Source organism: Xiphophorus hellerii, chromosome 19, assembly GCF_003331165.1.
Source record: "Xiphophorus hellerii strain 12219 chromosome 19, Xiphophorus_hellerii-4.1, whole genome shotgun sequence".
NCBI classification, from domain to species: domain Eukaryota; kingdom Metazoa; phylum Chordata; class Actinopteri; order Cyprinodontiformes; family Poeciliidae; genus Xiphophorus; species Xiphophorus hellerii.
In genome coordinates, this window is record NC_045690.1 from 10,678,876 (window position 1) to 10,692,899 (window position 14,024).

Consider the following 14,024-nt stretch of genomic DNA (forward strand, 5'->3'; position numbering starts at 1 on the left):
ATATTCAAGGGAAGTCTGAGTGGCTTTTTGCCTAATGTGATGTAACCAGAGGCATGTAAGTAGATTTTTATCCTGGTTGAATAATGATTTACAACAAAATATCAAAACAAGTAAATTAATAATGGCAATTTGTTGCACAGGTAATAATATGTATCTGAAGTGAGTTTCATTGATTTAACAGAAAAGTCTAGAAAGTAGCTTTAAACGCAACCTTCCAATGTTTATCTGAAATAAGGCATACAGGAGCTATGTGTCATTTTACATCCCTGAAACCTTGAAAGTCTAGCTTTGTTTTAGACAGTTACAAAATAGCTTAGTGCCTTCAAATGTGGTGTGATGTACCTTTAAACTGGTACACTCCAGTACTATTTGAAGACATGTTGTCTAATTTTACACAGCAGTCCTGCCCTCTCCCCTGTCCAAACTGTGCAGGGCATTAATGGAGGATCTCTTGCCTTCTGGATCTCTACTGCTCATAATTTTAAGGAGTTTGAAATCTTCAGTTGCGACTTGCTCACACAGATGGAATTTTCTAACCTCACATGCCAGGTATTTGTGTTTTTTATTGGATATTTTTGTAAGAGAAGAGGAAAGTGCTATTTTTCCTTGTTCACAGCAGTGGGAAACCATTATTCTCCCATTAAAGGTTATTTGGGGAGCTGAAATGTAGGTGTGCCATATGGGCTGCATGCCCCCTGGCTGTTCATTTGGCTGAATCACATCTTCCTGGCATATTTAGAAATGCAGTGGATGAAAATAAGAGGTTTGTTATGGGCTGTGTGTCTGTGTGAAGGTTGGACTAGGGTCTTTTGTCTAGTCGGTGGATTTATTTGAGTTGAAGAGTGGCCTTCAGGGCGTATTGTTTTCTCTAGAGAATGAAAAGCTGTTGGTCTCTTAAAGGCTGCATGTCAGAGAACAAACTGCAGGAGTAATGTGGGAAAAGAGGGCACTCACAGAAAAGCTTTCAAATGGGGTAACGAAGAGGTCATGCAAGATAAACACCCCACCAGTTCTGATTTATTAAAAAAAACTCCATCACTCTTTGACTCTGAAAAGCCCCAAGTCCAGGTTCGGTTTTATTTGTCATTGACCTAAATATCTGTCCTGACCAATGGTGTTTTTAAGAGAAATTCAAGCCACAGTGTGTGACTGCCTCAAGACGCTCCAGAGTATTTATGTCATCCTTCCAATGTCCCATGTGGTAGATCTCATGCTGTGACAGAGGAGCAATATTTAGGCTCTTTTTGCTTTTGATTAGTTTGTACATTTGAGTTGTAAAAACAATTGAGAATTTGTTATACACATTTCTTTGTAAATTGAGATTTAAATGGAAATCTCTAATCAATAGAGACTCCTAATCAACATGCTTTAATTTCACAGACAGAGTGAGATGCATCATAATTTCAATGAGAGAGAAATTTCAGATTTATTTTCATTAATATAGTTAAAATTTACAATGCATCATATTTAGCGTTGGGGTAAAACTTGAAAACTGATGTTTAGACTTGCCCATCACATTTGATTGAGCGTGAGCTATTTTGCAAAAAATAATGGCAGAAAGTACTGACGTTGGTGGGCTAATGCCTGAAATACCTGTCAGGTATTTATTTGTAAACATTGTAACAACTGTTGAAAGATGCATAAAGCCTGAATGCTGTTGCAGAGCGCTCAACTAGAGCCTTCACCCGGTTTTGGTTACATCCTTTATTATTGTCTATGCCCTCTGTGTACCTTCCTGAAGGTGATTTATCTGAAGAATGAGGAGAAGTGATTTCCTCTGTAGACAAGGCTGCTGCTTTTACTTCTGCTATAACCTACATTAGCTGAGGTAACATCTCCAGATAGTCATCAAGATCCAAAGGACTCTTTACTATCATATGTCAAATTGAAGATCTTTGCTCAAGAGAAATGCTTTACTTGTATATGTTGCTTGAGAAACTCTGTTTCTGCTTGATTTCCTTAAGGGACATATATGAGCTTACATCTATCTCCCTCAATCATTTGTTTATTTTGGATAAAAGGTGCAATTTGGTCCTCAACACTCAAATCTGTGTAAAGACTTTGGAGCAGAAGAACAAGAAAGTTTATCATCTCATCTGAAGAAACGATCCTTTGCCCATCCTGTTGTTCATAACCATCAGACTTGTTTTGTGGCATCTGTATCTAATTAGGGGGCAAGTTGAAAATTCCCATGCGGGGAGGTTCATGCTGTGGTAATGCAGTCGTCAGCTGTGGGAACCAAATGCTCTCCATTTGTGTGAAATTGTATTTAGTTCAGACACAGGTGGTGAGCCTGGCATGAATGTATGGCTGTATTTAGTGTTTTCTTTAGGATTGAAACTTTTGGTCCTACGCCCTCCTTCGGAAAACCAAGCATTAAAAATGGCCAAGTAGTATCCAAAGATTTAAACTTTTTTCTGAAAGTTGTACTTGTTTCCTTGTAAGGCAATTTAAAAGTTTACAATGTCCCTGATTATAATCACTCGATAGAGTCTTTGATAAGACTGGAAGAGCATTTGGACACCCAAACGTCTGCGTGTTTCTAGGTTTGAGCCCATTATTCCCAGTCTAGTCAGTCCTTGACCAAAGACAGATTAGCATAGTTTTGGTCTGAAAATTAGGCTGGGCGAGTTAAGGGGTTGGTGTGGGAGGGATTATTAAGGATTTTATTAGCTCACTGTTCACCGAGATAAGTTGAAAGCCAAACTTTCAGTGGTTCTCCTCCATTTTTCACAAACTAACCTAGTTCTTAAAAAGTAATTGAGCCTGGTCAGAAGCTTTAGACTCTAAAGCTACATGTGAAGAAAGCCATACTGAGGTTTTCAAAATCTACAACCTAAAAACTTTAAAAATGTACATCATACTTATTCTACGTTTTAAAGTCCTCTTAATGAGAGGTTAGAAAAAAATGTGCTTTAGAGTATTTTTTTAGGATGTTGGAACACAGTGCAACGCAGTGCTACCTCTCCCTGAAGTGTTGGTGGGCATTAATGCTGAGCTGCCTGAAAGAAGAGTGTAAAGTTTTTACATGCTATCAAGACGAATCTGGCTCTTTGGAAATCACTCCACTGGCAAAAAAAAACAACAAAAAAAACAAACAAAAAAACAAGGACAGTCAAGGTGTGGAAACTAGCACTGCTTTAAAACTAGATGTGGGAAGCTGTTTTAAATAAATGTGTTTATATGGTCTCATACATTTGCTTTAAATTTTCAATTACAACATGGTACGATAAAACCTCAAATCCCTCTTTGTCATGTATTGGTTCCCTGAAAAACCAAAATGCCACAAAAGACTTTTGAATCAGGGCATAAATGTTGGGGTCACACGTCAATGAAACATTAATGAATGGAAAGCAAAATTCAAATTATTTTGAGTCAAAATATTGTACAGTTATGGCAATTATAGATAAGTAAACTAAAACATATGTAGAAAAATATGGTATTGTCTCACAGTGTGTGCAATGCATAACACACTGTAGGTTTTATTTGGATCTCTTGTGTAACAAATAATAATAGTTTCAGTGGGTAGATTTTACAAGCTCTACATTAGTCCGAGCTGCAGCTGGAGGGGCCTTTTACTGAAGCAGTGATCCTAATGTCCACATCCAGCTCTGTGACTTATATCCCTGCATTCCTGCACATCTTAATTGGTGAACCTCCGGGCAGCGGGTTTCGCCTGGCCCGGCTGGTCTCAGCTGGCCTTGCTGTCAGCTCGGCACAGTGGCCAGCAGATGTAGCGGGAACAATGCCCATCCTAATCCCTGAAGAATTCCTGCTCTCCTCAGATCTATCTGGCCAAAGAATGTGGCATCTAAAAAGGCCCTGGGGCTCACCCGGATCTGCAAAGGGACAATTCTCATGCAATGTGTTAATTTGCTGAGAAGTGAAGTTGTGTGAAAGTGGCAACACATTGAGTCCAGAGGGATACAGCTTAGGCTTGAGAAAGCTACAGTCTGGCATAAGACATCAGAGAATCCTTGATGTGAACCCGTAATCCTAGATGACTGGGACAGGTTTTGATTTGATATGAATTTAATCAAAGCAAGCTGAAGGGATAATGTTAATCAGTTTAGTCTTTAACAGTAAGTAACATGCTTCCATTTGATCTGTAATCACTAAGTGATATTATATTTCTTTGCCAAAAAACTCTCTTGATCTTTCCACACTGATTAGATTCAGCTCAAATCAGCATTTCCTTTACCTCTACCGCAGAGCTACACTATGCATTACACAAGTTTGAGTAGCGAGCAGTGGAATGGGAAGAATTTCCCTCTTGTATAAGATCACAGTTCACTGTGTACAGTCTGGAGAGAAGAAGAAAACTTTGACAAAATAATGATGTTGTTTATAGGCCAGCAGGGTGACGATGATAAACATTGTTGCTATGTACATCTTGGCTGGAAGTGTCTGGATCATGTCTGAATATTTGTGTTTTCTATTGTCAACTCAGAGGCCTGCGTGCCATGCCAGAGGGCTCCCATTCTACTCGCCACCAGGGCCAAATGGGGGAAGGTAAGATCAGAAGAGTATTCTCTGTTATGACACACATACACGCCTTACCAAAGTAGTACATTTTGTCATGTTATAACCACAGAAGTCAATGTATTTTATTGGGAGTTTATGTGACAGAACCACCTTTTACTGTGGTTACAGCTGTAAGTAATTTTTTCTGTATGTTTCTACCAGCTTTGCACATCTAATAACAGTGTTATAGTTGTAGTTAATAGTTCTTTGTCACTCCTCAATAAATACAAAGCTTTCCAAGTATAACCATCCTGAGAGATCCATTCGAAAGGTGCTACAGCAGACTTGTAATTGAAAAAACTGACATTCTTACTGTGAAAGTGAGACTTATTTTACTAACCCAGTCCTCAAAATCCAATAGAGGTGTCTCATCCAGAAAACAAAGTGATGATAATGGTGGATGAAAAAACCTTTTGTGAGTTATACCTCATTAAATCTTAAACATTTGTGTTTAACCTCATTTACTGTACATGTTGCCACAGTGTTTAAAAGCACCATAAATATCTTCTCTCTCATTCATAACCCATTTTCCTGTCTAACCACTACCAAAGACCTCTAGAGCCAATAAAACATAGGAAAATCTCAAAACAGGTGTAGTTTAATAATTAGTTGATTTCTGAAGGCAGCTGTTTGCAGTTGATTTCATTTGGGTGTATCAGAATAAAAAAAGCAAATACACATTTTGGGGGGCGGAGGGGTTGTTTCTTTTTTGTGAAGCATTTTAAAAACTTCCATCATTTTCCTTCTTCCTCATTTTTTGCACTATTTTGTGTTTTCACATGAACTGCAGATAAAATTTAAAGTTATTAAAGCTTTAGGTGGCAGTCTGACAAAATGTGAGAAAGTTAAGGGGTATGCTTTCCATAAATCAACCATTTTTATGATAAAGACTTTTGACAAATGACTGCTTTACAGTGTCTGGTTGCCTTAGGACAGTGTGCTAATTTAAAAGGCCTTCTGTAGCACATAGAGGGGAAAAAATGATGGAAACAGAAAAACAGAGGAAATGTAGAGACTTTGAGGAGCAGACTGAAAGAGCAATGAACTCCCCTCCTACACTCCCGACTGGCAGAGAGGCTCTTTGTGTGGCTGTGTGGAGCTCAGCCAAACTTCTTTCACACAACTGTAGCCCCCAGAACATGAGCACATAGACCCAAAACTTGTCAGGATCCCTGACAGTCAGGCTGGTTTGTCCAACCAGTGGTGCTGACCTTGTATGCTGGGGGCCACTCAGATTACGTATTATTTTAGAGTTTATAATTTCAACCGCAGAGCCTCTCTCTTGACACAGGACCTCTCTGTGTCTGTTTGCCTGCTCCGTCCTTCAACCCACTATCTCCCCCTCCTCTGCTGCACACATTTGGCTCTGGACTTCCACTTTGGCTGAAGAATATCTGTGCGTCAATGGGAGCTTTTTGTTCCCCCCACGCCTGTCCCTTTGGTTCAGCTGTAGCCAGAGGAGGATTTTGGCGAGAGAAGACGTGTGCCACCCTCATGCAAATTTTGTCTCAATTTCCTCATAAGATTGTGCTTCACCAAATACAATTCTTTTCCAGAGCTCACTTGAGGCTTAAATCTTTTCTAAAAACCTATTGATATTAAAATGTGACCAATTGATCTCTGTTCAATGATGGATTGGGGGTAATTAAGGGGCAAAGCTGTTAGTAATGTGCTTTCTAGATGAGGTGATGATTGGATGTAGTTGACAGCAACGATTTCATGAGAAAGCACTTTGTCTGAGTATGATCACCATCAAGCTTCAGATCCCACAAATAAAACAAGGTTGTTGGTTGAATGATGATGGCTCTACCAAGCAATAACCAACCTGAGGGTGCATGAAAAATCAATCTCGAAGATAAGTCTCCTCTCTGACCTACTTAACCCCAAACAGGAATGTAGCTGCTTGTGCAGAACGTACAGCCTTACAGGGGTTCTGGGGTGGGGGACTGATGGATCATCTCCATTCACAGCAGCTTTTCCAGACCAGTGGACATAGGATTGTGGACACAGATGGATGTTGGCAGGGATGGCTGCGTCTCTCGAGTGAGCTTGTTAAGGGGGCTTCGTGAACTGGAACTTTTCTTCATCTGTCTAATTGACTGTAGCGTTGATCACATGCAGCTCACTTGATAATTCAGCAAATCCTGTTAAGGAAGATTAAAATCAGTAAAAGTATACAAACCAATTGAATCTTTTCATTTTCCATCTTATTACCTCCACCCGTTTCTTCAAGGACCATCATGTATTTAGCTCTGTTTATTTTCCTATTAACCAGTCCGACAACAAAGCCTTGGTTTTTGTTGCTTCTCCGCAATGACCAAATGTCTGCGATGCATGATTAATCTATCAACAATCTGTAGTGGTCTCTCCTGGGGATGTTTTTCTTGGTGGGATTCCAGTTGTGTCATTCTCTTTTTATTTTTAAATGATGGGTCTGTCTAACAAAAAGTGTTAAATATAGTTTTACAATCTAATCATTCCTGACCTGTTTGTTTCATTCTTTGGTATTCATGATGCTGTTTGTTCACTTATTTCCTCCAGCAACCTTTTAAAACCGGAAACAATACATCTGTATTTCTACTGAGATTAAATTACACACAGCGAGTTTAATGATTAGACAAATGAGGCAGATGCTTTCACTGGGTTTATTTAGAATTATTAGAGTAAAAGGGGCAATTTAGAAATACACAACACAAGTTTTGAGATGTATCATCTTGCTTACATCTGACAATTACGCACATTGTATTGGTCTGTTATAATTCAAAATTATTGAACTTTATTCATTAACATAAGAAAAACTGAATGCATTCTAACTCCTTTTTATGGTGACATGGCTATCGTAACTTAAATTTATAACCCATCACGTTCCCTTTATTTTATGTTATTGTCTGACCTAGATCTTTAAACTACCAACAAAAGATCTGATTACAATGCATTTTATTATTTTACAGCCTTCGAAGATAACTTTCCTTTTATAGAGATCTTCCATCAGATTACCCACATTAGTTACAGACTATCTCTACTATGGTTCTTGCTGTTAAAAGACCTCCCTGAAGCCTATCCAAGAACTTCCTCTGCAGCACAGTAATTTCACATGTAAGCAACCCTATTTGTGAAACACTATAGAAAAGTAGAAAGCTATTGTATAATAATGTAGTCGTTTTAGACTTTTCTGTTTCCTAAAAGGCTTTAGAGCAAGATACAGTGATTTTAGTTTGGCTGTTATGGACTATACATTTTACAAAGAGCTGAAAACCACAAGAAAAAACACTTTCTCACCCAGTATAACGCTACATTTGATAAAACGGTGTGATGTGTTAAGTAAAAGAACTACTCCTCCCTGAGCCTTCGCACTTCACACAGCGGACTCAGCAGAGAGCTGTTGATGGTTCAGCTGATTGGGGGCAGACTGACAAATTGGTGGTAATGTTTACAGTGGGCTTCAGGCCTCAGAAGTGTGTATTGTCCAAAGGAAAGGGGAGTTTTCAGCAGATCCTGCCTGGCTTGCAGCAAGCGAGTGCCTGAAGAGATTTTGGAGGGGATGAAGGCAGGGGGGTATTGTTGATGGAGGAGTCTGTAAAGTGGATCATCACATGCCTATGCTCTGAGGTCAGCTGGCACGGCTGGATCCTTTAAGAGGCAGAGGTTAAGAACGGAGGAGTTTTATAGGATAAGATTTGACCTTTTTTAGGAGTTTTGGCCCACTGGAACAATGGGAAGTCTGCCATTTTTATCTCATCCCTTTTCCTGTTTAAATCATTTCTAATAGCTTTTCCAGAAAAAAAATTAAATAGAAAAACTACATTCAATAAATGGCATAAATTCACAGACACACATTTACTTTCACTTCTGAGCTGCAAAATTCCCCTGAAAGTTCCCAGAACATTTCGACCTTGACTGTAGGCGAGGAATGCAGGTTCAGTTTGTATCTGTGTGTGCATTCACCGTCTGTTGTCCTCGAATGGTTTATTTACAGACCAGTGGGCTAATCATTAACAGAGCATTAAAAGCCCATAGTAAGGCCAAACACAGCTGTACATCAACCATCTGGTGCATATGAAAGACAGCCTAAAGACAAAAACTCTTGAAGTTAGCAGGGTTCTTTCCTCTCCGTTGAGGAATAACAAACCAATCCAGGCCTTTGGATTCAGTTTCTGATCATCAGGGTTTAGATCAATGCTGTTGGATAATGGTCCATGAAGACTGAAGGCTTAATATGCGGAGGCACCATTTATGCTTACACCTCACACCTCCCTGACAGGAAGCTATTCATCAGTGCCAGGTAGGGAGGAGTTGTTCCTGAAGGTCTTCAGACCAGCTCTTCGTCCTGCATCAGTCTCTGGGGGAGGAACAGATTTCCAGAAGTTGTGAAGGGGTCTTTGAAAAGGAAGTGGTGAATGGATCTTGAGGAGTGGAAAAGCTTTATTAAGACATAGACCAAAACTTTTCCCCTCTTTATTCCCTAGAGGACAAGTAGGTCACACACTTCACTTAAAGAAATCCTAACACACTTGTTTATATGATTAGTTGTTTTCTGTCTGGTGCATCTCATTAAGTCTGAGTATTGTTGAAAAATTAATCTGGCCAATCTAGCACAGTAGCCATGGTCATTAAAGAAAAATATTTGTACTTTTGACATTACAGGAACATGTCAAATCCAACTGGAAAATGTAAAGCTTTTAGTACAATCTACCTTTTCCTGGTAGATTGCTGTGAAGATTTTTAAATTGATCAAACTAAGTGAACCAACACCAGAAGATGTTTTCGCTCCCCAAATCACCACTGACTGTGGACACTTTACTCCTGACTTTGGAATCAGATTATCTCCACTTCTTCAGACTCTGGGACTTTGATTGTGAATAACAGAATGAAAAATTTACTTTAATTTGAAAAGAAAACTTTAGCCCACAGTCTCTTTCTCAGGAGGAGCAGCTACATCTGTGTGTAGTGACTCTTTAACTCCTGACTTTGGCTGCAGTCGTTACCTCTGAATGTCACAGAATGACTGCTGCTTTTGTGTTTATTCCCTGTCACAATTTTCCTTCCACTCAGTTTTATATTATTATGCTTGTAAACCACAATGTATGAGCAGACAACTTTTTTAGCAATGACTTTTTGTGATTTATCATGGAGCAGAGTGCCAAAATCTGGTGGGCAGCTGTCAGATCAGCAATCCGTAACATAACATATTTGTTTTAACTTTTATTATTATTATTATTATTGGTCTCATGTAATCATGTAATCTTTTGTGAAACTGGATTTTAATCTTCATTAACTATAATTATTAATAGAAATAAGCACTTGAAAGCTATTGTTCTCTGTGTTAGAAATGTAAATAACAAGAGATTCACTTTTAGAATTTAATTAATGAAATAAACTCACCTTTTGGTAATATTTGAGTTTATTGAGATACACTTGCATAAATTAAACAAAGTATAAAGATGGCCAATTTTCTCTTTATCTAAATACATAACTAATCTTTTTAGAAATAGAGCCCTGTGGAAATAATTGTTTTATCTTGCTGCCTGAAAGTACCAGGAAACTTATAAATAAAAATCAGAATCTAAGATGACTGTCACCGGTCTTGTAGCAGCAGATGTCTCAGGGAAATATCACAAGGTGTCTTTAGTTGTGATTCATCCTCCAAAGGTTCAGATTCATCATCTTTTGATACATGAGTCATTATGAATCAAGCAGAAAGGGCTGAGCAAAGGTTGACTGTTTCACTTGCAGGAACATGTTCTTCCACTGGGATCCACGCAGTGTTGTCTTTCTTACATAAAAAATAATGCTTGTTTTTGAGTTCTTAAAATAAAAATGAAGGAGAATGATGGATTTTGTGACAGATCTGTTGTAGGCTGGTATCTGTTATGTAATATGTGGGTTTTCTTGGAATAAGGCTTTTATTTTCAAATGCCAAAAGTTTCCTATTAGCTTTCAGATAAGCATTTGCATGTTGAACATAGATGCAGACTGCGTTGTTCCTGTTTCTGCATCTTATTTGCTTAGAAAACAAAGCACAGTGTAGCTCAGCACAGAGAATATTTAAGGCAACCAGGCAACAGCTCAACTTCCAGCTAAGTTCAGATGAACTAGTCATGAAGGTGTGCCTCTGTGGGAGAATTTTTCCTTCAATGGAGAGATGACACGCTTTTCATCCTGTCATATAAAACTGAGTCACTCAAGTTTGGGGAATTAGAATTGAATTTGTGAAAAAAGTGATTTCGAAACCTTTGTAACATGGTCTTTCACTTTGCTCACTTCACTTGGGAAATCTCAACACCTTCAAAATAAGGTATGAAAACATTGTTATATTGAAAACTGTAAAATGTCTCAAATAAGTTGCTTTTAATATAGGGTTAATTCTTTTTTTGTCACACTTAAATGTTAGATCACCAATGACAAATTTTATTGTTGAAGATGATAATTTCATTTTAAAGGGAAAAAACGAACCTTATGTACATGTATGTATAATATATTGAAATATGTGACAGTACTGTTACCCACCACGTCTGGCAAGATGAAGTAGACTACGCAATCTAAAAAAGCAATATTTTATGTCCCAATGTGAAGGAAGTTAAGGATTGTTGAGAAATTGACAAAAGAATGTTAGTAAAGAAATTATTACATGGACATTTTAAGGCTTTGGGACTCCAGCAAAGACAAAAACATTAATTTTTACAAATGCAAAAAACAATCAGTGGTGAACTTTCCTAAGAAAGGTTAGCCTACCAAAATTACTCCAAGCAAGCATTACAAATCATCCAGGAGGAAACATTACTACCTTACTTCGGTCGATGTAATTGTTCATGATTCAACAGTTAGAAATAGACAAAAGGTTGCATTCATAGGACCAAAACCCCTGCTTACCTGAATGGACACCAAGACTCCTCTCATTTTACATCTAGATGACCCAGGAAATTTTTGGGAAGTTATTCTGCAGACTGATAACACAAAAGTGAAACATTTATGATGGTGTGCACCCTGCTGGAGTAAAACTGCCAAAGCATTTCAAGAAAAAGAAAATAATTCAAGAAAAAGAAAAGTATTCCGACAAAAATAACCCTGAAGCTGACCAAGCTTAGCTTCAGGATCAGGATGACTTCCCATGATAATAAAACCACAAAATCTGGTCTTTAGCAAAAGATCCTAAAGGATCAGCCCATAAATTTGTGACCTTAAGTTAAAGCGCACTTGAGTTACGCAGCAGGGAAATGATCTGACGTACCACTGAATAACTTTAAAACAACAAAATTAAGGTTTTTGAGTATCTTAGTCAAAGTCCAGACTTAAATCTGATTGAGATGCTGCAGGATGCCTCAGACAGGCCATTCACGCTAGAAATCCCTTAAATGTGTCAGAATTACATAAATTCTTAATTGTTTTTGAACACAGGAACAAATTTTCTCTTGGCACCAGTTGTTGCCGCAAAGGTTGGTACAAGCAGTTATTAGATTTAGGGTGCAATTACTTTTTCATATTGGACCAGGTCGGTTCAGCTAGCGCTTTGTTTCTTAATTTATAAAGTCATTATGAGAAAATTGCTTTTCTATTCAGTCTTATTGTTTTTCTCTGACATAAAAAAATTCTTGATCATCTGAAAAATGGCAAAAAAAAAACTGAAGAAAACTGTGAAGGGGCAAATACTTTTTTCACAGTACTGTAATATTAATGCATCTTAAAGATTATCAGTTTTTGATCCATTTAATTTTTCAGTTTTCTAGGAATTATGCTATGAAGTTAAGCAGATTTTATAACTTTTATTCATGTTTTGATAGTTACTCCCTGTCAAAAACATGTTACAGCTGAAAAAAGTTGTTCTTAAAGCATCCCATCAAGTAAGGCACAAGACTTTCACAAATTTCAATGCCAGAGAAAGCAAAATTTTGTTTGCCTTATGCATGTATTTTGCATGATCATCTGCATAGAGGCTGGTTTGCATGATCCGATCAGAAAAAGCAAGACATATCATCTCAGTGTTGTGCAACTACCAGTTAACGTCAGCGCTGCAAGCTGTGGCTTATCGCGTTGTCAGGGGATGTGTTAAACTTCAGCTGCAGACAAGTTACTGGAGACACATTGATGTATCCCAGATCGAGTCTCTGGGGCCTGTTGCAAAAACATATTATTGTTTTTCTCTGAGTGTCTGTCATTAACAAGGAATGCAAAGTCAGCTTTTAGTCAAGCTGAAGAATTTCTCAAATAAAAGAATTCTTTGTCTTTGTTTCACCGACAGCTTCAGATAGGGATCATCCATTCTGTTCATGTGACAACAACCTTGTTGGGGAAGAAAAAAAAAATTTAATGACCAGGTGTTGGAGTGTTTCTTTCAATGTTTCTATTCATCTCTCAGTCTGCCCTATAAGACTTTGCTTGGTATGCATATGACTATGATGTTAGAGTCAGACATATGTATGAACTGTCTGTGCTGTTAACTGAAAGGTAAGATCAGTCTGAAAGGAAAATAAGTGAAGACCTAACATTACTAGGTCTAGACTGATTAGTCACTCAGCCTTTTACTCTTAGTTATGGAAAAAAGACTCATTCTGTACCTGCTTTGTCCTGGTGAAGCTCATCTCAGCATCAGTAGATGACAGGAGTAAAAAAAGAAGCATTTCAGGTTATAAGTAATATTTTAAAATGACATGATTGTTTAGTAGTTCTATAGCTGCAGAGGAATTGAATTCAAGTATGTTGCTATGGAGATCTAGAAGTCCAAAATAGGCATGTGTGTGTGTGTGTGCTCCATTCTTCACATACCTTTATCTGCAAATTTTAAACATACTCTGGCAGTGAACAAAGAGGAATTTCAAGAATTACAATTAGAGATTGGAGGGTTTTTTTCAGGAATTTTAACTATCATCCTTCTAAAAATAGCTCGTTTTTCATCACTGATGGCTTAAGGTCTTATTAAGGTTTGAAAAAAGTTGATCATTACAGTAGAATGTTGTCTAACTGCTATACCCTTTGGCCTTGACTTGGCTAACAGTTATACAGTGGCATGACGAGGTAGTTACCATCCTCTCTCCCCCATCCTTCTTGAATATTAAGCTTAAGTAAAAATCAAATTTTTTTTTTGTAAAAGAATTACAAATTTATTTAATACTACCCCTTTTCTCCCTGATCTTTCTCTCTTGGGTTGTTGTCTATATGAGGTTCGCAACATGACTCTTCTGTCTCCATTCAGTCCTGTTGCGAGTGTCCTATGTGACTATGTCCTACCGTCCTTTTGTCCTCCACTACACAACCTATCCAGCATCTTACATTGGTCTTAACACATACGCTATATGTACATTTAAATATTTAAGTAGATATTTTTGTACACATTTACACATAAATACTTGAAAGTATGTAACTTTTGTAAAAAATTTCTTTATTTTTTTTTACTTATTAGTTGAAACTGCCACTATGCTGTTCCCCCATTTCTCTCTTCCCCCATTCGTAAGCTAGTTTGTCCACCTATGACGGCAGATAAACCGTTTACCTGGAATGGTAAGTTG

At 37.8% G+C, this 14,024-nt stretch overlaps 1 protein-coding gene across 6 annotated transcripts in view; it reads left to right on the forward strand.

Moving 5' to 3' along the window:
* Nucleotides 1–14,024, forward strand: part of LOC116708777 (pleckstrin homology domain-containing family G member 3-like) — a 41,121-nt gene that overhangs the window by 1,945 nt on the left and 25,152 nt on the right. For 4 of the 6 annotated variants that reach the window (XM_032546789.1, XM_032546790.1, XM_032546793.1 and 1 more), the window contains exons 1-2: nucleotides 412–549; nucleotides 4,451–4,512. In XM_032546789.1, coding sequence (XP_032402680.1) covers nucleotides 440–549; nucleotides 4,451–4,512 — 172 coding nt within the window. In that variant the 5' untranslated portion in view covers nucleotides 412–439. Of the gene's footprint in view, nucleotides 1–411; nucleotides 550–4,450; nucleotides 4,513–14,024 lie in introns of those variants that run through there. The other 2 variants (XM_032546791.1, XM_032546792.1) reach the window with 1 other exon arrangement.